At 47.3% G+C, this 25,245-nt stretch overlaps 1 protein-coding gene across 1 annotated transcript; it reads right to left on the minus strand.

The window, feature by feature from the left end:
- Positions 1-6,617: 6,617 nt before the first annotated feature.
- Positions 6,618-22,100, minus strand: RHEBL1 (Ras homolog enriched in brain like 1). The gene is made up of 8 exons (XM_015405899.1): positions 22,049-22,100; positions 16,923-16,994; positions 14,076-14,143; positions 13,671-13,753; positions 11,638-11,694; positions 9,495-9,542; positions 7,756-7,840; positions 6,618-6,707 (listed from the first exon to the last, which is right to left on the minus strand). Exons 1-8 carry the CDS (start codon positions 22,098-22,100, stop codon positions 6,618-6,620), a joined length of 555 nt encoding a protein of 184 aa, XP_015261385.1.
- Positions 22,101-25,245: the final 3,145 nt, after the last annotated feature.

Raw genomic sequence — 25,245 nt, forward strand, 5'->3', positions numbered from 1 at the left:
TTTTGGTATTTTTGTAGTTGTGTGTATGCGCGGGCGCCTGTGCCTGGAAGTCATGGCAACCTCTGACAACTCCCACTGGAGCACAGAGGACGTTCAGAAAAGTGGCTTGATGGCCTCTCTGTGGGCTCCCGGCCCTGGTATTCTCTGGAGGTCTCCCATCCAAATACTTGCCAGGGTCGGCCGTGCTTAGCTTCCGAAATATGATGAGATTGGGCTTGCCTGGGCTATCCAGGTCAGGGCCTGGTTAACTTATTCTTGAGGAAAAACATGCCCATCTTCTACAACCAACCTCAGGCTTTAAAAGCTTCAGGCAGGAGGAATTTTGTACACCCAAAGGCATCTGATGGACACCACCAGCCTTCTAATCCAACAGGAAAAAGAAGTTTAAACATATACTCCAAATCATTCTATGCTGCTTTCTCACCCACTGGAGGAATGATACGACATCTTCTACGCCCAACTTTAGCTTCCAACAGCTGTTTTTTTCTAAAAGAACCAAAAAAAGGGGGGGGGGGAAATCACTGAAGTAGCCATGAAATGTACATGAGACTTTACAGATTCCACAGTGGAAATGTGTTTTGTCACTGAAATGCCAGTCCACAGGAAGCCACAACTAAACTTGGTTTTCTAGGAAGCTGCTATCTGTAGGGCTGTAACACCAGTTTGGCCCCTGCTTATAGTCTTCCCGTCTTCAAGCAAATAGATCAAGACCATAATGTGTGAATGAGTCCTGATGCTAACCCTTCAAACCACCCAGCCTCTAATGGACACTTTTTGAACAGCCCAGGAAGCGGTTTCTGTGGTTTCTCTTAAACCTGTTCAGGTATATTTGCATACAAATGCTTTCAGCAACAGCTTGAACGTGTAGATTAAAAGGACACACTTTAACCCCTTTTAGACTTTTTATTTACATATATTTATAAAGCATTCTCAGACAGAGGGATGACAGATGAAACAGAGCCAGATGAGGCTTGGGAGTGGGGGGAATTGAAAGATTAGACTGAGTGAAGCTGTGGAAATGCTCTGGGTGTGACAAAAGCAGGTATTTTTCTCCTCTTAAAACTTTGACCGTTTGCATGTTCACTGTTAACAGCACTCCCCACCACACACAACAGTATTAGAACCAGTTGTACCGTTCTCCTGAACTGAAATACACGGTAGCCCATAAGAGACAGCAGCCAAGTAGACCTCTTCACAGTGGCACTGATCCCTTTGTTTCCTTGCTCAAAACAGAAATTAACAAAAATACAGTATATTACAGAACAAGACACACCTTCCATCTGTTGACCCAGTTCTATTAAAAATGTGCTGGGGGGAAATCATCAGCCTTCTAGCAAGAGACTGCTACTGTTTTCAACATTATAATCTACCTCAGTCTCTCCCATTCATTGTCAGACTGCTTCTTTCTACATAGCACCAAATTGCCAAGTCCTATTTCTAGGTCACTCTAGAACCCAGCATAAGTATCCATCATTAAGCTGGGTGTCAATGGAGAGAGGGCACCCCCTCATACACTTCCTATCAACAGCAGCTCGGCCACCTGCTGCAAAACCAGTGCGTTATTTTCCTTTATGTGGTACGGGAGAAAGCAAAGTGGCACACCAAGATGGATCCAGTCCTGCTACTGGTGATACTGAAGGGTGCCTTTTGTTCCTACACCTGCTGAAGCAGGTAGGCTTGAGCCCACAAAAGCTTAAGCCTCAACAAATGTGTTACTCTCTTAAGTGCCAAAGAACTCTTCCAGTTACCCCTCTGTGTCTCAGATGACAATCCATTTGCTAGGTCCCAGCAGTCACACTGGGAGTGATTAAGCCAGCCGTTTTCTGCCTATCCCAACCTAGATTTCTGTTTTCTGATGCAATCTTTGGGAACCGGGCTTTCATAATACCCCAGTTCTTCAAATGGTCAATTGCCCAACAACTCAGGCTTAGGGAAACGGGAAGGGAGACTGTATCCATATGTAGTCACTGGGCCTGCCCCTGATCTGATAACAATACCAGGATTAGTCAGCCAACTGCCCCTCCTCTTCGAGTCCCAAATCATGCCCTAAACTGAGTGAGGAACCTCACCAAGTTGTAGCCCAGCCTTAGCTCTCCTTTGCCACTCTGGGAGGTAGTATCCCTCTTCCTTAAACATGGCAACACTTGAGTCTCCCTCTTTCAGCTTGTAGCTGCAGACTTTATATTTAGCGAGGTATTTAAACTCTCGTTTATGTGAGCACACCTTATATCAAGTCAGATAATTGGTCTGTCAAGATCAGTAGTGTCTACAACTCCAGACAGGGACTCTCCAGGGTCTAGGGAATGGGTCATTTCACATCAACTGATCCTTCTGACTGGTGATGTCAGGGATTGAACCTGGGACCTTCTGCATGGGAAGTGGATGCTGTACCACTGAGCCATAGCCCTTTTAGTGACAGCGGGTCTCAAATTCTACATCGTACTGGCTGAAGGAAGTTCACATACAACAATCCCAGTGTGCTATCCTTCCTTTTGTTCTCTAATATAGTGTATTGTTCTAGACCTCCCTTCAGCTGGTTCAAACACTACTTTCTCGGCAGTGGTCATAGGGACATTTATACCATATAACTGGTTTGCAGTCAACAGCCGTAATTATGGAAAACTATGACTAACAAGATGCGGGCCGCAGAATATGTGCTCCTTAACAACTCTCAGGATTCCTCCTATGCTTCCTTACAATGGACGTAACTCTGGCATCAGCCTATAAAACCTGACTTCCTTATCTGTTGGGAAGACATTTGACTCTGGTGGCCACAGGAGCTGGGCCCCACTCTGTTCCCCTCACCACCACAGTCGCCACTGTCCGAACCAGACGGATTGTTCTGAAATGCATGGCGACTTGTAAGAGGACAACCAGGGAGCTGTTCAGTGCTACCAAGCTTTGTTTCCTTGCTGAAAACAGAAATTGGCAAAAAATACAATCTCTGATACTAGACAAGCCTTCTGTCTTTAAACCAATTCCATTCCTGAAAAAAGCCACCCGCTTTCTGGCTGCCCATGTCAACCGATGGCCTAGGTGGCAGAAAACGATGGAGCCCGGCCCCAGGAAAGCACAAGCGGACATCGGGGGACAGGAAGTAATAGGCAAAGCAGAGCTCTGGCCACACTGAATAGTGCCTATGCAACTCACAAAGGAAGAGACATCCAGCTGGCCGTCTGCAGGTTGCAGCTGCAAAGCATCCCGGGCACAGGGCGAAGCACCCTCTGCTTCCTTCCAATGAAGCCGTTTTCTCCTGTCGCCTTTGAGGCAGCAGTCAAAGCAGGAGGGAGAACTGGAAAGGTTTCAAACAAGGCTGTTTCAAGGCTGTTTATGTTTTCAATCAGCCTGGACCAAAACTCAGGATGACAGTATCTCAATATTACTGCCTTGTTGCTAACAACATAATTGATGCAATTAGTAGCAAATTAGCCCTACAGTTGGCAGTAGCACAGAAAACACTCCAAACGCTGAAAGATATCAAGCCTGGAGGCACCTCTGTTCCCCATGCGCCATAAACTGGGTAACCAGAGACTAGGGTGGATCTGTCCAGACCCAGAGAAGTCAGAGCTACACTCACTCACCCCCCCCCCCCCCCCGCCGGTCAATGCAAGCATGTGCAGGCCATTGTTGCAAGAATCGGCAATTGGGCCCTACAAACAGCTTGCGCCTCTGAATGTGCTACAAAATACAGCCCCCTAAATGCTGACATAGCCCTCTACCCTGGAGAACTCAATTTCTAGCCTGCAAAGCAATGAAGATGTAAGGAGGGGGTCTCTCCTCTGGCCTCAGGGTGGGGGCAACAGCAGTGAAGTCCAGGCTACCGTTGCCTCATGTGGCAAACCATCTTCAGCCACCACTGCTCAGAAGGGAAGCTGAAGGATGTAAGCCACTGGCCACAGACAGGGAATGCGCTCCCTCTCTCTCCCCTCTTCCTCCCCATTGCTGGTGGCTGTTCATGACTGTGAATCCTTGCCCACAGTGCCATACAATGTAAGCGGATCTAACCCATACAGCAAAACAACATTTAAACAAAAACAGTAATCTCTGGCAAGCTTCCATCTCCCCCCCCCCCGTAATCTTCCCCATGGTCAGTCCTCCAAGCCAAATCTGCTAAATAAACTTAGTTTGCACCATTTATTGCAATAGCAAAGCTGCTTTAGTACATCAGTAACGGGCACTCCTGCCAAGGTAGCAGCAGGCATGCAAACTGCTGCTTTTAAAATTCAGCCTAGCAAAGGGTTATTGGCAGCGGCAACACACACACACAAGCATGAACACAGTACAATCATTTGCAGCGCTGTCACTTGACCGCCTCATTTGATAGGGTCAAATCCAGCAGCACCAGCCTCAGAACAGAGGATGCAGGAAGCTTCAGTCCCACCCAGCGAGTACCCCGCTGCAACACACTTCCACTGGCCAAGCTATTTGAACACAGCATGAACCCCCCCTCCCCCATCCCTTATAAAACTATTCACAATCCAGACAACCCTTTTCAAGTCACCTTCAGTTATGTCTGACTCTAGTTAAACCCCCATACAGTGACCAAGAATGCCCTGGTGGTTCTAAATCAAGCAAAGTAATGTGCCTTTTTCTAGCACCTTTCAGAATGAAGAATCCCCATTCAGATACAGCATGAAGGAGCCTCATGTCTTAAGACACAGAAGATGATGATACTGTGAGGTTCAGGACTTTGTGCTGGTGAGGCCAGGGCTCAAACCCCACCACTACCTTGGCCAAAGGCTTACTGAAGACAGGCTCAGTGTCCCCCCCCCCCCCCCCCCCCCACCCTCGGAGTGCCTTCTTGTCTGCCACAGACACCGAGATAACTGGAAGGTACCTACACATCACTATGGTTGAGATACAAGTCATGCAAGCTCTCCCTCCCCTTTCAGGCCACGGCGCCTTGTGCTTCAAGAGAGGCTCCTTCCAAAGTGTGTGTTGCCAACTCATTGCCTCAGTTTTCAGAGTGACCATTTTAGGCAGTGGGATTTACTCTGCATTTAGTACCCGGAGACCCTAGGACATCCTGTGGGACCCCAAGTCTGCTTTCCTTATGTGCTTAGGCACCTCCTGCATTGCTGTCTTCCACCTGAGCACACAGCAGAAGGAGCACAGGCCCACGTTTGTGCTCAGACTAGAGCCGCAGTCTGCTGTGTGGACAGCCATCTTCCAAGAGGCCACAAAAGCCAGTTCAAAAGCCTAATTTTTTTTTTTTAAAAAAGAAAAGTACCACTGCCTTCTTATGACATTAAGAGCATCCTCATCATACACAACCAAAGCAAAGTGTAGCTTCATGTTGCAGAGAAGCCAGGTACTGCCCACTGGCCAGAAAAGAAACAGATCACGCCCCCAAAACAGGCTTCGCTCCACCCTGTAGCATAACAGATGTTTATACTGCACCACCTCTCTGCCTTCCTCCTCCACTTCAGTGTGGATTTTGTGGAAGAGCCCCCAAGCCTCCAGTGAAGCAGTCTCTTTTTCCTGCTGGGCATTCTCCACAAGCTTGCATTGCTTTCCACAGACATTAACGGTGTAAAAGAGGCACTAGAGTTTTGTCATCCAGTTGCAAATTAGGAAGATCAGCACAAGTCGTACTGTCCTCTTACAGTGTCACATTTCCTGCTAGCATTAACACTAGCACATACTGCATTGGTGTTGCTTTACATACCTTCCAAAACAGTCCAAGTATGCAAGCGGAGCATAACTGTCTAAATAGCACCCTTGCGATATTGCTTTCCCCCCGCCCATTCTGGTCTGCCGAGCTGGGCAGTTTCTGTTCTTTTAAACAGAGGCTAGCTGCAATACCATTTGAGTAGCGATAAACACGCTGATATTTGACAGATCAATCCTGCCCCCTCCCCCCTCCCCCCCGCCACCTGGAGCTGGATCCTGAACAAGGTTTCAGTTTTATTTGCATACAAAAAAGAGTTGCCTGGGCCCTGGTAACCCTCATCGTGCCTCCTTCCTGTTAGGTTCTTTTAACAGAATGCCAATTTTTTGAGGGGAAAAAGGAGGTGGAAAAGTTATGGTAGAGATTTAAGAGAAATAAACCATCTTTGAATCCCAGTTTGCAGCCTGGAATCTCACAGATAAATTAAAATAAGGCAGCAGGTTGCAAGAGGCACAACGGAAAGCCCGCCCAGGATAGTGAGTCCATTACCATCGAAAGCGAGCAATGAACCGAAGAACTGGCCCACAGAAGGAGGAGGCCATTGGGGTGCCTCTCCGTCACACCAAGTAGTGAACGGGCGTGTGTAAACTTGTGCGTATACAGATTAAGCTTCAATATAAATATACCGGAGAGTCCCCTCCATGAAAAAAACCAAACATAAATAGATCCTGTTGTGCACTTGCCCTCCCAAGTTTCTGTAAACATTTGGCAATACATATACATACATACAGATTGCTTCCAGCAAACTAATGTGCAAAAACGTGGTCGCCTCATATAGGGGGCGAGCAATGAGGTATATTGCGGCTTGTGTGGGTTACCCGTAAGATACTTCAGACCCGCTGTACAGGGCTCTAGGTAGTTGCAATACCTGTCCTGACATGGCCCGAATACACTGACACACACATCCCTCCCACCAGCAGAGCGGCTTTGGGTGGGGACAGGGACATCACATCAGGACACAGGTGCGCTGTTCACCATAGGAGTTGTCCACACGGTCAATTTCCTCAATCATCCTTGTGAAGATACCTTGAGTCATCTGCATGCCAGAGAAAAAAAAGAGGAAAAAATGTTAAGAGTTGAGAGTAGGAGGAAGAAATCACAGGTGAACGGGGAATATCTCTGCCCTCATTTTTCAATTAAGGCACTTGAAGCCCTGACCTGGATAGCCCAGGCAAGCCCGTTATCGTCAGATCTCGAAAGCTAAGCAGGGTCGACTCTGGCAAGTTTGGTGTAGCCAGTTTGGGATAGTGGTTAAGTGCACGGACTCTTATCTGGGAGAACTGGGTTTGATTCCCCACTCCTCCACTTGCAGCTGCTGGATGACCTTGGGCAAGCCATAGTTCTGTCAGAGCTGTTCTCTCAAGGACAGTTCTGGAACGAGCTCTCTCAGCCCCACCTACCTCACAGTGTGTCTGTTGTGGGGAGGGGAAGGGAAAGGAGTTTGTAAGTCCCTCAGAGACTCCAAGTGAAGGGCGGGGTATAAATTCAACCTCTCCTTCAAGTACTTGGATGAGAGATCTCTTTGAAATACCAGAGGCAGGAGGTGAGGGCAGGCTTTATTCAGCCACCTCTCTGAATATCCTCCAGGCCTCCCATAGGGGTTAGTCACCAGAGGTCGCTATGACTTCCAGGTGCACACATACTCGCATAAAAATATCTATATAAGCCACTTGAAATTATGCCCAGCCACTGTAACTACAAAATGTGATAAGGATCACAGTAAGATGGTCTACCACTCCTAGGAGTTGAGAAGGGGAGCACTCCACGGGCACTCTCTAACTCAGGTTGTTAGTCCAACGTAATCCACCAGGAGGAGTCGTGGCTCAGTGGCAGAACATCCGCTTTGCACACAGAAGATCCCAGGTTCAACACCGAGCATCTCCAGTTAAAAGATGATGTAAAAGACCTCTTAGCTAAGACCCTGGAAAGTTGCTGCCATGCATAGTAGACAATATGGACTTTGACAGACCAGTGGTTTGACTCAGAAGCAGCTTCGTTCATGACATTTCATAACCCGAAGCAACTCAGGAAACACATGTCTGTGCCATCTTTCCCTCCCGATTCAAGTCAGACGGTCGCCTGACCTGATTTTCTTTTGCCGAGGACTCCAAGAAAACAGCACCCCAAGAATCAGCAAGCTTCTTGCCCTCATCAGTCTTCACCTGACGGCTGGAGAGACACCAAGGAAAGGAGAGTTTAAAAAGAGAAGTATCTCCCTTACTTTGCATCACTATTCCGAATATATTTTATTGTCTAAGAATTGCTTTATGGGTCCGGTATGCAAACAATGGTGAGACAGAAATGAAGTCCTCACTGTATCCTATATGCAAAACCAGTCTGCACTGAAGAAACCAAATATTCTGTGTATGATTATTTAAAATTTTGCCAGGCATATAATTTCATTCATTAACACCATCTACTGTATCTAGCAGCCCTTACTAAAAAATCAAAATATTCTGCTGCTAGACTCCTGTATACAGTGTTCTTTACACCAAATTCAGGAACACAGCATTCTTCATACCAAATTCAGGCGCTTCCTCCTATCTCCATCTTTGACTGAAGTGCCTTTTGTGTTAAGCTTTCAGGTAAAACAACCTACACACACACCCCAAATGTTACCACCTTGAGGACTAGCTCTTCTTTTCAAAAAGACCAGGTGAAATTCCCAGACAGCCCAGTTCAGATTCATTGCAGAAGGTGCAGATTTAAGGAACACAGGATCCTGGATCTTAAGACAGTGAGCAACAGATCCTCCTGACACTTACCCACATGGGCCTAGTCAAGGCAGAATTAGACTTTGGAATGTTAGGGATGTGGCAAAGTTAAGACCAAAACAGAAGATAGGAAGTGATACACACACCATATGCTCTTCATATACTTATTCACACACCTAGGAAAATGTGGAAGTCTTTCACAGTCAAGTGCTAAGAAATGGCATGATAGCAATCTCTCCAGACATCATGCCATTTCTTAGCACTTGATTGTGAAAGACTTCCACATAGTCTGGGACTATGCAAAATTTCCTTCCAGGAAGAGAGGCTACATTTGATCTTAGTGAAACATAATAAAACAGTGTTGGGCCTGATATTAGCCCTGAAATTACCCTCAAAGCAGAGAATGATGGTCATGGAGAGACAGGCAGATCTTGGTAGATGTCCTAAGTTTAGAGCCCCGGATTCTGTCAAATATCGCACGCAACCCATGTCCTATTTATCACAGCTTGATATTCACAAGTTTAGGAAAGCCTTCACATTAGACAGATGTGAGGCTTTCCCCCTCCGTGTTGCTTGAGGGCAGATTCAAAAGGATCCCCACTGAACACAGATTTTGCCAATGTGGCTCAGAGGAGATAGAAACTATCGAGCACATGACGCTCAGATATAACCAGTATAACAAGATCCATGACAAATATATTCCTCCGCTCATAATAGATATGGTGGGACAAACAGGTGCTGAGCAGTGTAACCAATTGTTAATCGATGGGAACCGGACAATTACTGAACCTGTGGCGAAATGTTGGGTGGCATGTTGTTATATTCGAAACACACAATCAAATAGGTAACAATAGCTCCCTAGTAGTCTCTGGTTCATGTGCTTTCTTATTTTATTACATACGACTGCATTTTTACATAGGTTTTATTTTTATATCAGTTTTTATATATATAGTGTTTAAACTCTGTTCTAAGAGATGGAGCCAAGGGCAAAAAAACAGAACACAAAACCACAAAAAACAAAAACCACTCCCTGTCTCATACAGCATTGGGTTAGCCACACTCAAGAAGAGACTGGAGTGGCCCCTTCCTGTTTTCAAAGGTCTTCTTACCTTTCTAGCGAGAGATCAGCTTTATTGCCAACAAGCACCACAGGCATCCTGCCAAGACAGAGAGAAAGGAAAAGCACTCAGCGTGGCTCCTCCAGCGTACCAAAAGAGGCCTCATCCTTCTTCACCCATCACTCCACCACAATCGTCAGGCACAGCAGGTTCCTATCTTCTGTCCAGTGTTCCCTCTAAGCTGAGTTAGTGTGAGCTAGCTCACAATTTTTTAGCCTCCAGCTCACAAATTTTTGTCCTAGCTCAGGAAGGATGGCTCCAGAGCAAACTAATTTATGCAGTACCCAAAGTGCTTGCTCACAACTTTAATGCCAGTAGCTCACAAAGTAGATTTTTTGCTCTCAAGACTCCACAGCTTAGAGGGAACATTGCTCCTGTCCCACCCTGCAGAGCAGCTGGCAAGAGCAGACCTGGCTCTTCTCTTTGGAGGCGCTACATTTCTGATGGGAGACCCCCACAAAGGCTCAAGCACTTTCCAGATTTTGCAGTGCCCCACTGATTGGGTCCAAGAGTCAAACAGGACAAGATGGTGCGAAGGGCATTTTAAAAAATTTTCAAAGAGAAACTACATCTCCCATTTCTCCCATTCACACTGCAGGCACACGCAGGTATGCCCGACACAACACAAACACACATCTGCATATACTTCACTGTTAGCCCCCAAAGAAAAAACAACCAGGGCAGGGGGGCAAAGAGGATACCTGCCTGTTTTCCTTGGAGAGGTAGTATCAAGGAGAGTTGGTTTTGATAGGCAGCATTGCATGGAGGGGAGAGGAATTAAACCTTCTTTTCTCCACCATCACCCCCCATTCAGCCCCAATCCAAATACTCAGCTACTTCTAGCATTTCAAGAATGCTGGAGTGCATTTGATGACAAAACCTCCCAATTTCTTGTTTACGTTGACCCTCACAGATTCAGGCGATCGGTAACTTCGAAAATAGGACACGTCGGGTCTCAGGCCCAATTGGAACCGATGCTCTTACCTAAAACCCTTGCCCATCAGTCTTCCTAGGTATGCTGAAGCTGACTGGGCTCAGTCATTAATGAGAGAAATGCACTCTGCACATGCTTGGAGGTACCCAGGCTTTCACACCTTCCGGCTTTAAGAACTGGCATTGCAAACAGGATTCAGGGGCTGAGCCCATGGCTTAAAGCTTAGGAACAATTTGCAGAGGCAATTAAAAAAAGCAAGAACCGTGTAGTGGCCTAACCTGCCTGTAAAATACCTCCAAGCCCTAGGGCTCTTAAAAAGTGCACACAGAGTTGAGCTATTGCTCAAGAGATTGTTGTCCTGCTCACAAGGAGCAGAGCTCCCTCTGAAGGCTCAGAACAAGGGATTCCGCGTAGCCATGGGTATAAAAAACAGAAATTATCAAGAAAATTTGCAGTGTGGAAAATACTGTTGAAATTTATAATTCTCCATAATGCATGAAAAGAACAAGCAGGGATTCGAAATCGTTGCCAGTTACCATAAAAGTGACTTCCTGTTAACTGATCATCTTGACAACTGATCCATTGAATTGACTATATGGCCAAGGATACTAGGAAGCAATTTAAAAATAAGGCAGTTGCTGCCAGCCGCCAATTTGCTGGGAAATCATCATCTTACTCCTGTCCTGGAGAGAGCCCCAATGCCAATCTACGGTGACGTAAACCAGCCAGTATTTTCAGGCCTATATTTCCAGGAACATACCAAGCACCATATCTGGGGTTGTTTGTGCAGTGGTTCACCACTGAAAGAGACAAGAAGACTTGGCACCCTTACCAGGGGGCACTAGGAGGCAGCCACAGAGGCACCACCAGCCTGCAGGCACACAGTTACTGAGCAAAGAGTGAAGCTGACCAATGAAGTCAATTTCCTGCAAATACAGACCAAGTAATACTAAGCCCTCAGCAGCCATGTGCTTATCTGCTGCAACAGCCCCATTATCTCCACCTCCCAAATCCCTCCAGAACAGGTGCCAAATCCCCTTGCCCCTTCAGCAATGGCAGTCGTAGACCTTGCAACAAGGCACCCCTGCCCCATATCCTCATGCCTTTCCCTAATTCCCCTCTCCTCCATTCCAGAATTCTTTGGCGCCTTCTTCTAGAACTGAACTCTACTATTCCTACCCCCATCAAATTAGCATTTACCTTGTCTTCCCTCTGCTTTCATATAGCTTGCTGTGCAAAGACTTGACCACCTGAAAACTGCAAAAGACAAGAAGAAACCTCAACTAAGACGCTTACATGGTCGACACTGAATATAACTCATACCTTCCCCATCATACATGTGTATTCCTAAGTGGTTTCCCCAAGGATCAGGATATGTTCACTGGTTAGGAGCTAAATGTATTGCACTTTGGTTCTGGAAATGCCCTGTATCCTCAGATTCTCAGCTGAATGGGGGTGGCTCAAGAACCACAAAATAAGATTTTATTGAGTAAGAAGTGCAGGACTCAAGCCTTGTGCATCAGCAGACAACATGGGAGTTCTTATTCACAGAGTTTCTCCTCTAATTTCCATCAATTGCTTCCCCCCCCTTTCAAAACACCACACAAAGTTTTAATTTCTCCTTTCCATTGTATGTCTTTTGTAAAAACAGTCATAATGGAAGCCAGAGTTGGGCTTGCCAACTACATGTTTCCATTGCCAGGCATGCCACCTACCCAAAACTGAACATGTTTCAATTTTAGCTTTAATGAATAAACAGGTTTTTTGCAGTTTTGAAATAGATCAGAACCTTCCATAAACTGTTACTAAAAAAAAAAAAAAGAACTAATGGAGTTGTTCAGGGGTCATTTCGTAGAAAAAGAGCTGCAGGAGCTCATTAGCATAAGGTATGCTAATGAGCTACTAGCATAATGGCTTATTAGCATATGCCACACCCCCTGCCATCACCGGAAGTGATGTCAGATGGGGAAGCAAGGGGGGCGAAGAGGTTTAAAGTTTAAACCCCTTCTCACTAGATTTGGGCTGCAGAAGAAGGAAAGAGGGAAGGAAAGAGAGAGAGAGTAGAGAGAAGGAAAGAAGGAAGGAAAGAGGGAAAGAAAGAGAAAGAAAGAAAGAAGGAAGGAAAGAGGGGATAAAAAGAGAAAAGAGGGAAAGAAAGAGAAGGAAAGAAGAAGGGAAAGAAAGAGAGATAAGGGAAGAAAGGAGGGAAAGAAAGAAGGAAAAAAGGAGGAAAAGAGAGAAAGAAACAGGGCAAAGAGATGGGGAGAGGGAAGAAGGCTCTCCCACCACCACCACCCCCGCGGATTCCTCACTTACCGCGTTCAAGGCCTTCCCCAGGCCGCAGCGCTCCGGTGCAGGCCCTGTGAAGCCGGCGATGGGCCTCCTCAGGCCTGCCATGGGCCGCAGCGCACCAGCAAAGGCCCAGGGAGGCCAACAATGGGCCTCCTCAGGCCTCCCACGGGCAGCAGCACTCCAGTACAGGCCCAGGAAGGCCGGCAATGGGCCTCCTCAGGCCTCCCATGGGCCGCAGCGCCCCAGCACAGGCCCCAGGAGGCCGGTGATGGGCCTCCTCAGGCCTCCCATGGGCCGCAGTGCTCCAGCGCGGGCCCAGGGAGGCCGGCGACGGGCCTGCCCCAGTGCAGGCCCCAGGAGGCCGGCGACGGGCCTCTTCAGGCCTCCCCCGGGTCGCAGTGCTTTGGTGTGGGGAGCTGGGAGCGGGGCTTGCTGCCACCGCCATTTGTGCCAGCTCCTGGGCTGCCAGAGCAGTGCTCCGGTGCACTCCAGCCCCAAATGACCCCTGGAGTTGTTATTCCCACAGATGCAAGATAGGTGCCATTACAGTGATATGAACCAGCTCAAAACCCCTGCTAACTGGGTTGCAATCAGCCTACAGAATTATTCTGCCCCATTAAAATAATTATTTAGTTTGGTTAAACATCACAGGCAAGGAAAATGGAAAGGACTGGGTTGATCTCACTTAGAAGATAGACAACAAAACATGGTGTGTCCAAGTCAGAAGTTTCCGTAGCATTTGCAGAAGGAAAGAGAAAACAGACATGGAAACAGTTGAAGCCAAGATCCCCCCTAGTTGCGTTGCCTCAGTTCTAACCATGACAGCACCTAAAGCTTCCCAAATCTGTCTCTGCCACTAGCCTCAGAGTAGTCGCCATCGCATTTGCAGGCCACACAGCCCAGTTGCCAAAGCACCAACAACCACCTTGGAGCCTCCTTACCTCTTGAGTGATGTGACGGAGTATACCAGCATGTAGCCATGGATGCCAATGATAAAAGAGTGAGGCAGGATTGTGTACTCATCCTGGACAAACACAAAACGAGGGGAGACTAAGAGTCACGTCAATTAAGAGCCATTTTGTTGCAAAGTAACCAGCTTCAGCTCATGATCATGCATGCATTGGGAGGTGAAAGCGTGACAGAGGGGAGCAAACTTCCAAAAGAGTACCTTTGGTAAAGGTCAAATTCGCAAAGGATCTCTCAGTCCTGATAGACTTACAGGCCTGTGTTGCACCCCAGAGGTGGCTGCATTTAGAGGCGAACTATGTCACACTGGCCAGGCACAGCAGAGAGACAGCATGCATTGAAAAACAGAGAACAAGAGAGAGAAGAACAGCCATCCTTACCTGCCCCGCAGTGTCCACTAGCTGCAAGTGGAATTCATCCTTCCCTACTGACAACATTTTGTTGTAAGCTAGAGAAGGGGGAAAAGGCAACACACAGCAATGTTACTTGGCTCCAGCTGCACTCCTTGGCAATTTAATTCCCATCCTCAACTTCATCCTAGTGCTCTGTACCCGAGTAACTTTCACCTTCCGGTTCCTCCCAGGGCCTTTGAGGGGGGGGGGGGGCAGCAGGGCCATTTGACACAGGCCTCACATTGTCGGGGGCCCTCAAATTTACACTTTTGATGTTAAATCACATGTTAAATAAAAATGGGAACATTTATTACAAATTCTTACAAGATTCTTTTTCTTATTGCATTAAATGTAAACATTGAAAATATAATACTACTAATTTTGTATCACTGTTTTCACACTTCTTCATTTTTTAATTTATGGGGGGGCCCCCTCAAAAATGGAAGTGGCCTGGGCCTCTCTTGACCTCTGCTGAGGGCCTGCTTCCTCCTCCATCCCCATCTTCATGCCAACCGGGGCCTTGAGCTTTTGGTAGACTAGCCTAGCCATCTACCCCTTCCTATAGCTTTGCATTCCAACCTTCTCCATTCATTCCTTTTCTTCCCTGCCCCAGCCCATCCAAACCTTCATCTGAACTGGAGAAGAAAAAGCAGGGGGGTTCTGGTAGGGGATTTAAAAGGACTCTTCAACCGAATGGAAAGCCCTCACCTAAGCAGAGGCATTTGTATACATTCAAAGAGATTCTATGTGTGCACACCAGATTTGTTTTGTCCCCACCCCATCCTGTTGGGACTCTTTACAGCACAGCCACTGCCACCACACAACTGCCAACATGCTTTTTAAACTGAAGAGACAGCAGGGTGGGGGGGGGGAACCAACACCACTAACACTGGCTGGTAGCTGCAATGGAAAGCAATGCCCAGCTGAAGAAGCACCAGGCAATCACAGAAATAACCCAGAGCTACTGTGGACCATCTTTGGGTCCAGAGCCATATCTCTGAAGCACAGGCCCTGTTTTGCCTGCAGCAATTGCCACCTGGAGTTACTCAAAAGGAGGGAAGCGAAGTAACTGACAGATGCATGGTTGTCCCTAGTCACTGCATCAGAGATTGGCAATGCAGGTACCTCATGAAACATCTGATACAGAAACGAAAGGGACAAGATTTAATGCATACACGAATCTCCAGCAGTGGATCTGCCACGAACATCTGCTTTCATGCTAACAGCCCGCTGGAAAATTTTGGGCAGATACACCTCCTGAGTTGTGTGTGTGTGTGTGTTTTTTTCCAGACGTGATCAGCACATTGAAAAAACAGGGGCTCAGCTATCCATCCTCGCCCCAAGAATAGTCACATCCAAACACAACAGATTTATGGGGAAACCTGCCCTTAAATAACGTAAAAGGTTTCTCTGCATGAAATGGGTGTGGAGGGCAACCTACCAATTCCCCGTAAAAAACAGGAAGGGGCTGTAGTGGGGGGGGGGGGCTGTGGCAAGGCAGGAAATGAGCAGAGGTGCCACTTAACTTTTCTATTTTAAGCTGAAAAACCCCTAGGATCCAAAGAGTTCGAAACCAAGACTCCACATCCCGCTGAAAGCACAGTCAAGATTTATTTGATTCTAACTTTGCTTGAAAAGCAAAAAAAGAAAAAAAACCCTTTTTACGGTAAGATCTTTGGCGTTGGCTTTCAAATGTTCACTCCTAATTTATAGCCAACTTCTCTCTTTCCCCTCCTCTGGCTTTTCTTAAATTCACATTTAAAACTCAGCCTGTTTTTAAGAGAGAATTCGGCCTACATCATAACCGTTTGTGCAGAAAATGTGAGGACAGAGGTTATATGCTCCTAGCTTGGTAGTCAGCATCCGAAAAGTGATGGGCCAAATCTACGTAAAATGAGAATTTCTAAGTAGCCTGATGATCAATTTTGCTCCTTCCCACTCAACCACCTGCCTATACCTCTTTTCCTCTTTCCCCTGCTGGCCTCCCACAACCTACCTCTCCTTTTCTGGGGCAGGCGAGGGCTGAAATTCCTATGTAGACATCCCTTGCCTTCCCCCCTCCACTTCTCCCCTCAGTTGTTATGCTAAAGCATTACATGAAAAAAGAAAGGGGAATATTTTTTCTATGCAATGCAAATATCATAAGCTGTGAAGTGTACACAATAAAATGAGGAGGGGTAGTGACTAACAGTGAGGGTCTTCTCTGTATGCCCCACCAATCAATGCTACAGTAGTCCCTGGCCCAACCATATTAATAGTGTATTTGCAATCATGTAAGTTCTGATCTTCCCCACCATCTTTCCGGCTATGCTATTAGAACACTGTTCAGCAATAAAGCACAGTTAACAGCAAGCCCTACTGAAATAAGTGGGGCTCACTTTTAAATGAATATGTACAAAATTGGGCTAAGTGTCCCCTCCAATGCAATAAATCCCAAAGTGCCAGGAGAGTAAACTAGCCTTTACAGGGTTATTCCTGATTTAGGAACAGTTACACAGTATGATCTTATAGGTTTATTACTATAATCCAATTTGATGGGGGGGGGAGAATAGAAGATATCAAAGGACTTCATGTGTACATATCACAAGTTGCCCAAGAACACCAGAAAGGGTCTTCCCACGCTGATTAAATATGAAAATGGGAGATTTATAGACTTCCCACCACTGTCAACCACTACCTTAAATACATAGTGAGGACATCCCTGGAAATCCTCTGGCGAGACAATGCTCAAGTGTTGTGCAAAGACATCACTGAGTTCTAACACTCTCCGGTTATTTGGCCTGAACAGCTAAGAGCCCAGATGCAGCTTAGTAAAGACCGGACCGCAGCACTTACTGCTTTCCACAGTGGGGTCGTAGCACTCCAGAAACTCCCCATCAATGAACTGGTGAGCAAGAGAGGTTTTACCTAAAGAGGAAAAGAGATGAAAAGAAAAAAGCCTTGCTGCAGGTGCGCTCTTCAGATCTCTTGGCAGCCAGTAAGCGAGACTTTTTTTTTTTAAGGAAGAAATTCCCTTTTGATTCAAGGTGAGAACTGCATTGACTTACAAATCAGGGCCATTAAGGGGCAGATAGCCAAGGACTTGCATTCTGGAATGAGAGAGAGAAAACAATGGGAGCACTCAAGGGAAATCTCTTGTATGTGGTTTTGTTTTTTGTTTTTTTAAACCACAAGGGTTCCCAATGATTCCTTTGTGGCTAAAGAACAAGTGGTACAGAAGCACTCAATTATCAGGAGAACTGGAAAAAGACTTGGAAACTTGTGGTGCGGGTAAGAAGGGAATTCAAATTATTGCAGCATTTTGATCCTTCTAAACATTTATAGGCCTACATAGCCCAGGTTAGTCCAATCTTGTCAGATCCTGGAAGCTAAGCAGGATCAGCCCTGGCTAGTATTTGGAGGCAGGATCCCTAAGGAACACCAGGGCCGTGATGTGGAGGCAGGGGCCATGGCAGAACCACCTCTGAAGGTCTCTTGCCTTGAAAACCCTGCAGGGTTTGCCATACGTCAGCTGTGACTTGACAGCCCTTTCCACCACTTTCTCCCGAGTATCTCAGGACCCAAGGTGGGTAACAACAACCACCTGAATAAAACAAACATTAACACAACAGTTACAATACATTAAAATCCAATCTATAGGCTACTTATGGCCCAAGCGGCAGGGTGTTCCTTCTTTGTCCATGTTGACGTTTCCAAAAGGAAGAGGATATCATGAAAATTATGAAACTGCATTTTATGGTAGGTAGTATATTGAATTGTATCGTGGAGTCCAAGGTTCAAACCCCATCTCTGCCACAGAAGCTTGACGGTTGACTTAAGGACATTCACTCTCTCTCTCAGCCTAACGTATCTCACAAGGCTGTTGCAGTAAGGATAAAATGGAAGAGAGAGAAAACAGTGTAGTAAGCCCCTTTAGGTCCCATTCATGAGAAAAGTGGGATATAAATATCTAAAAAGAAAAACTGGTCAAATGGTACACCCAAATACAGAAGACAAAGATATGCTCAACTGTCCTGAAGTATGACAAGAACAATGGGGGGGGAGACAACACACTAGAGCAGTGGTGGCGAACCTATGGCACGGGTGCCAGAGGTGGCACTCAGAGCCCTCTCTGTGGGCACGCATGCCGTCCCCCCAGCCAGGCCCAGACCATCATTAAAGTAAATGAAAGCATTTGGGATTGCGTTCCTTACTTTGTTTGGGTCATCTTTTAATGTATGAGTTGTTTTTTCTAAAGTAAAACCTCAGTATTCAGGTTAAATTGCCGTGCTGGCACTTTGCGATAAATAAGTGGGTTTTGGGTCGCAGTTTGGGCACGCGGTCTCTAAAAGGTTCGCCATCACTGCACTAGAGGAAAAACAATGCAACCCCCCCCCACTGGCCCATATTAGAACTATTTGTTTTATATATATATATATATATATATATGGTTGATTATAGTAATGAAAATGTATCATTAAATGTGTAAAAAAAAGGGGGATTCTTATCTGGGGTTTTTTAATGAATCTGTCAGTTTAAATATACATATATTCCAAACCCTGCACTAAAATTCCAAGGGAGGTAAGAGATCTTTGTTGGTCCAGTGGTAGAAATTGGCATCTTAAACTCTTAACTTGGTACTGTCTGGAGAAATCTACAGACTGTTACAAGATCTGTAGATAAGGAGTATCTCAATACTGGCTTTTCCTGAATTACATTTCCTATCTGACTAGAAAGATTACAGCCAAGCACACAATGGGCACTCTACATAACTATTGGTAATCACATCTCCAGCCCATATTTGTTCAGTCAAGAATGGGACTTTATTTAATGCAGACAAAAAACACACCACTGAAGACCAACAGTACATTTGATTTTGCTTAGGGAACCAACAGGCAGGTTTGTTCTCCTTGAAAATGCATTTAGGAAACACAAGGTTTTGGTTATAGGCTCAAGGGATGCATTTGTTGCTGCAGATAAGTCAAAGAATCTAAAGACATGTAGATGAGAAGCAGGAAACACAGAAGTGACTTGGATTCTCCTTTCTCCTGCTGTAGTGCATGATGATGATTCATGAACAGAGAATCCATGAACTCCACATCTAGAACTAATGGACATCACCATGGATGAGACAAAAGTCCCAGTTTTCCTCCCCATGTAGCAGCAGGAAAAGAGAAACATCACTTGCCCATGATTTTGCTTCCCTTGCTTTTTGGTGACAAAGGAATAGAACAACAACAGGTGCCTAATTAGTCACGCACACAACAAACGTTCACATCTGCAAACTGTGTGGAAGCACCAGAAGGAAACAGGGACATGAACACACATGAAGGCTGCCTTATACTGAACCATCACTGGGTCATTAAGGTCAGGATTGTGTACTCAGACTGGCAGTAGCTCTTTCCAAGGTCTCTAAGGGCTGGGATCTTTCACAGCACCTACTATTTGATCTTTTAAAAAAACTGGAAATGCTGGGAATTAAACCAGAGACCTTCTGAATGCCAAGTAGATGCTCTACCACCGAGTCACACCTCCTCCCCAAACACAGGTGAATGTTTGTTACACTCAGCCAGGTGGCTCTGAGACATTAACAGCAAATTAACATTATACACAGAGGTTTCCTGTTACCTCTCCCCCCCATCACAGGTTACTTTGTTCACAAGCACAGCTTTACACTTAAGCATGCACAAAACTGAGCCATCGTTACAAAAGGGTCAGTATGCACATTTAAACCACCACCTAAAGGGAAATAATTCTCAATCTCTGAGCCTCTTTGCCCAAGTTCTGTCAGCTGATGCTACACTTGCATTTGATTTTAGCCATGAAAAGGGCATTTATAAAACTACCTAATGAAGATTCTTTGATGTAGAGAATCATAAGTTAGGATTCCAGTCCTGTGTCCTAGAATCATAGATTCTGCTCCTTACAAGCCAACCTGACAAAAAAGCAATATGCACTCAACAGCAAATACTTCAAAATCTGGGCAACTAGATACTTGGAGTGTCTTTAGTCCTTCTTCCATTGCAGTAACCTTCAGACCACTAAGGGGTCTGTGAATTGAGCTACCAGCAGCAGCACATCCTTCTTTTACAGTGATCATCTGTGCCGCAAGAAAAAGAGGCAATGTGTCCAACAACCAAAGTCAATGGGAATTAAACGTAAGCCAAAGAGTTTTGTTTTTGACTGCACACAGAAAATCACCTCCGTCTCTCTTAAAACACCTCTGGCAAGCATATGTACGTAAGCGTAGTCCTACAGAGGCAGTGATGCTCATTGCTGCAGGAGAACAGCTAAACACAACTACATCTACTCAATCCAAGACATAGGAGCATTTTGCTTTGCAGTCTACGACACCAGACAAATTAAAAACTGGTGATGGTCCCAAACCCGTTTAGGACCTGTTCAAACAGGCGCAGAAGGCTGCACCATGGGGATGAGCCATTTCGGTGTCCACCTTAGAACCCATCACACGGAGCCCTTCTCAGCCAGACCCCCCTCTGCATGCCTCCTGGAGATTTATTAGTCCATTCAAATCAGAGAAAGAGCCTCCAAGCCCCCTGAAGGTAAGCAGACACAGGCATATCAAGGCTAGCCTCCCAGGGTATCCTCCCCCACCCTCCATTTCCAGGAGCTGCTGAAGACATGATCTAAGGAAATGAGCCATGTCACCACCCAGCCTCCCCTGTATAGCCTTTGATCCCAAGTAATTTCCTTCCCCTGCATGTGGATTAATAGAAAACAGACCCCAGTGACCTATTGCATTAATGTGGGGGGGGGACAGGTCAGATGAGCAGAGAGTTGTGCATGCACAAAGAGCTCCCGCAGGAGAAATCAGGCACCAAAAGTCAGGCAATCCCTGCCCACCCCTGGCCAACAGCTACAAGTTTTTCCTGCTCATGAGCTTGGTTGGAAAGGCCAGAGATCTCTCTGCAAAGGTCCTGCTCCAAAAGAAGAGTTGGCTAGGGGAAGAAGCAGACTTATCCTCCTTGCCAGCCTCCCAACACAGTTCAATCCAAGATCAATCTCCCCCCACCAATAGTTTAAATGTTCAGGGTGGGTTTTTTACAGCATGCAACCATTTACAAAATGGCAACCAGCAAAGATCTTGCCAACAGTACTGTGTCCTCCTTTGGTAGCACAGGAAAACAAACACTGGCCAAGGTTACACCCACTCTGTGCCACAAGGTTGTGGAGCCGGCCAAGAGAGCAATGGCTGGTGTCAGGAAGTGTGCCCTTTAAGTCCGGGAAGCGCAGAGGCAGGAAACTCACAATGCCGAGGGGCCCACCCAGTCTCCAAATACGAGGGCCACTCAAGCGTATCAAGGAGCAGGACCCGTGTCATGTATTCATCACTCCCGTCCACGTCGAGACTGTGTATTTCATACTGCTCAGGACCTGTAAGGCTGGATCCCAACTCCTTCCAAAATAACCCAACCGCGCAAACCCACGTGCAAGGCACTGGATGCTCCTAGACTCCCACATGTAACGGAGTCCCCAGCGGGAGCGCCTCCCACGCCCCTTTATGCCCTGGGAAACGTGCACATCTCTGGGGAAACCCTCTGACCAACGCTCCCGCATTCTTCCCCGGGACTCCAGCGGCTCACCGACTGCGATGCCGCGCGTGCCTCCATCCCACACCCGCCCAGGGCTGCTCACTCCCCGCGCAGAGTCGCCGCCTGCCTCGCGCCCTCCCCACCGGGTCCCCCGCAGCCTCCACCCACCCTGCTCCCGTCCCTCTCCGCCACCTCCTCCTCACCACGCTCTCCCCACCCGCCCCCAGGGCTCCATCTGCACACCCCCGCACTTTGTTCCTCCAAACTGCACGTCCTTCCACGTGCCCTTCGCAGGTCCGATTTCCCTCCCTCCGCCGCCGCCCCAAGCTGGCTCCCCTGCCGCCTCCCCCAGCGAGCTTCCAGCGTCCTCTCCCCCGCCCCCGAAAAGCTCTCCGCCACGTGCCCCCCTCCCCGGGCTCCTCCACTCACCCACGGAGCGGTATCCCAGGATCACGACCTTCCGGTAGCGGACTAGCGGCATGGCACGGAGCCGGCGCCGAGCCTCGGGGGAGGGGCGGCGGGGCTGGCGGAGGGAGGGGACCGCGAGGCGGGCCAGGAGATAAAGAGCCCGCCGGAGTAGAGCCGCGGGCGCCGCAACTACAAACACCCACGTGACCACAACACTGGCCTAGAGCCGCCGCTCCTCATTGGCCCGGGGGGAAGAGGCGCGTGCGCGGTCCGGGTTCCTCCGCTCCCATTCATGAAAACGGCCAGGGAGGAAGGGGAAGGGATCGCGTGGGTTCCAAACACACACTCACTACGAGCGCGCGGCACGCGGCGGGCTGTCCCCTCGTCCCCGCCCCTCGGCGCCTCCTCGTTCGTGGCAAGTCTGGGGCTGAGATCCCTGGGCGCGCTTCCCTAGTGTGGAAGTCAACTCCCCATCTGACTGACTGCCGAGTAAAAACGACATCGACTTTGTATTTCTCCACGGTTTTTTTTTTTAACCCGATCGGTGCTCCAAGGCTTGAATTTTCTCTTCCTTTTCATAGTCCATTGTTTTACGCCTGAACGCTGAAGGCTACAACACACGCCTTTAAAAAACTGTTAAAAAAAACACAACAGCTGGAATCTCTGTATCTGGAGTACCATCCACCGGGGGAAATGAAACACACGCTCAAGGGTGTAGACTTTCCAATTTCCCGGGGGGGGGGGGGGCTGGGGATGGGCCAGAGGCATTGCTGTGCTAGGAGCAAGGGTGGCTCCCGAGGGAGGCTGAGCATCTTCCTGAAAATTTCGGCGGGGGCTGAAGCCCCGCCGCCCCCACGAAGATTACGCCTATGCACACGCTTGAATCTCTCCCAGTTAAATCCATGGGAGGGGACTGAAAGGCTCCTAAGTCAACTGTGAGATACTTGGCATTCTAGTGGCTCTTTCGCTCGGGCCCACGTAAATCAGATCAAACGAGCAGGGCTACAAAAATACCCAGCCAGCCCTGTGCTTTAGACATTCTTCTTCCCAGTTATGAAAAGCTACCGTGTCGTTAAAAGGACGCTCGATGGTATTCTTCTGAATAAAGATAATGGGGTAATGATGTACCGCGCCGCCCTCTTTCTGGTGTCTCTATCAGCGAGGACAGTTCGCTTCTTTTCTCCCACTGCGATAGTGTCAACAAATCATGATAACGCCTAGGTATCTAGCCCGGCCTCCGTGCTCAGCTTCCTTATATCTCCCCAAGACCCTTGGAAATAGTGGCTGCTGCTTTATCACAACCGAGGAGGAACCAACGCTCCCTCCTTGTTCCCAGTTGCTTTAAAATTTCAGCTGTAAGTCAGTGCAAATAAACCTCATCCACCTCCAAGGACTCGCTTCACTGTAAAGGTGCTGTGGTTCACTGCTGGGGCTGCATGATTCCCCTACTGCATAGAAGAACAGCAGAACTGGAAAGATGCAAAGAGCCTTCAGCCCTTCCCCCTGCTAGAAGAAGGGACCCCAAATCTCCTGTGTGTCTCTTTGCCTTTAAGAACTGCGTGACCTGCACAACTTCCAGTGAGTGCTACTGCTCTCAGCATGACCTCACAGAGTCATGAGAAGAGGTTCACCTACTGAATTTGGGTCATGCAATCCGTAAAGGACAGGAACTTTGCCACATGACAATGGGACAATCCCTGCTGATGCAATTTGTGCCTCTGAGGGCTGTCTGGTTCTCAGGCCTGTCCCTTTCACAGTTAGAAACTGGGTTCACTTTGGGCTGTGAATATTTTGCAGTTGCCGCTGGATGCCTTTCCAGTGTGTGACTGCACAGCCTTTGTTTGTTGTATCTTATCTATCAAATAGTGTTGGTGTCTGTTCACTTCGTTTCCATTTGGATTAGCTGATAACTGAAATCTGCATTTCTTCTGAGGAGTGGAGAGTTGTGGCTGCACAGGGCTTGCTTTATCATTTCGTCTAGATACATGACAAAGATGAACCGAGAGGCCCAAGGCAGGACAGCCCCATGGTAAACTCATGATGACCAAAATGTAGTAGAAGTAATTGACCATATTTTTTTTTGCTCTCGTGGTACCTCAGAATCTGCTGCCTGAGGGCAACCTCATGTTGGCTAATGGGTTGGCTGGGCTTGATAAACTCATGCATTTTTGCTTCTCAGCCTTTCCATGCAAGCAAATACTTTGTGACATAGTTCACAAGTGCCAGTTAAAATAATATTCTCCCTTCAAGAACAGGCAGAGCAGATAACTGTTCTACTTGCCCCCCCCCCTCCTGCCAGTGCCGGATTTACGCATAAGCTAAATAAGCTACAGCTTACGGCCTCGCAATCTGCTGGGGCCTCGAATAAAAACACAATATAAAAAATGATTTCAAATATTAAAAAGACGTATATATTTTAAATTTTTCTGAGACCAGCTGATGTAATTTAAAACAGTAGGGGGCCTCTGGGGTTTGTATAGCTTAGGGCCTCAGCAAGTCTAAATCCGGCCCTGCCTCCTGCCCTAATATGAATAGGAAACATCATCCTTCAAAGGATGAAAATGAAAGCACAATTAAATGGTCAAGGAATAGGTGGGTGGTGCCCTAAGCCTTCTTGTTACTGCTTGCCACGTTTAGGTACTCTACTCAGGCGAGGAAGCCCACCCTCCTTGCAAAACTGGTTTGTTTTTTGTTTTTAAGTAGAGCGGGGTGGTGATGGCTGTGTTGTTGGCTCCAGATGATGTCACAGCTAGGGATTCCCCCCCACACACACACACACATTACAGCTCATCTCCAGACTACAGAGATCTGTTCCCCTGGAAAAAATGGATGCTTTGAAGGGTGGACTCTCTGGCATTGTACCCTGCTGAGGCCTTTGTCCTCCCCAGGCTCCACCCCCAAATCTCCAGGAGTTTCCTAAACTGAAGAAGAAGACGACGACACTGGATTTATACCCCGCCCTTCACTCGGCGTCTCAGAGCAGCTGACAAACTCCTTTCTTTTCCCCTCCCCACAGCAGACACCCTGTGAGCAATGTTCCCTCTAAGCTGTGGAGTCTTGTGAGCAAAAATTCTGCTTTGTGAGCTACCAGCATTAAAGTTGTGAGCAGGTGATTTGGCTGCTGCATAAATCAGTTTGCTTTGGAACCATCCTTCCTGAGCTAAGACCAAAATCTGTGAGCCGGAGGCTAAAAAAATGTGAGCTAGCTCACACTAACT

Source organism: Gekko japonicus, unplaced genomic scaffold (genome assembly GCF_001447785.1).
Source record: "Gekko japonicus isolate JY-2015 unplaced genomic scaffold, Gekko_japonicus_V1.1 scaffold246, whole genome shotgun sequence".
NCBI lineage: Eukaryota > Metazoa > Chordata > Lepidosauria > Squamata > Gekkonidae > Gekko > Gekko japonicus.

Coding starts and splice junctions, on each gene's coding strand:
- RHEBL1 (XM_015405899.1), bottom strand. CDS start 22,100: ATGCCGCTAGTCCGCTACCGGAAGGTCGTGATCCTGGGATACCGCTCC. Junction 11,695..13,670: donor TCCGTCACATCACTCAAGAG/GTAAGGAGGCTC, acceptor TGTCTTTTGCAG/TTTTCAGGTGGTCAAGTCTT. Junction 9,543..11,637: donor GAAAGCAGAGGGAAGACAAG/GTAAATGCTAAT, acceptor CTGTCTTGGCAG/GATGCCTGTGGTGCTTGTTG.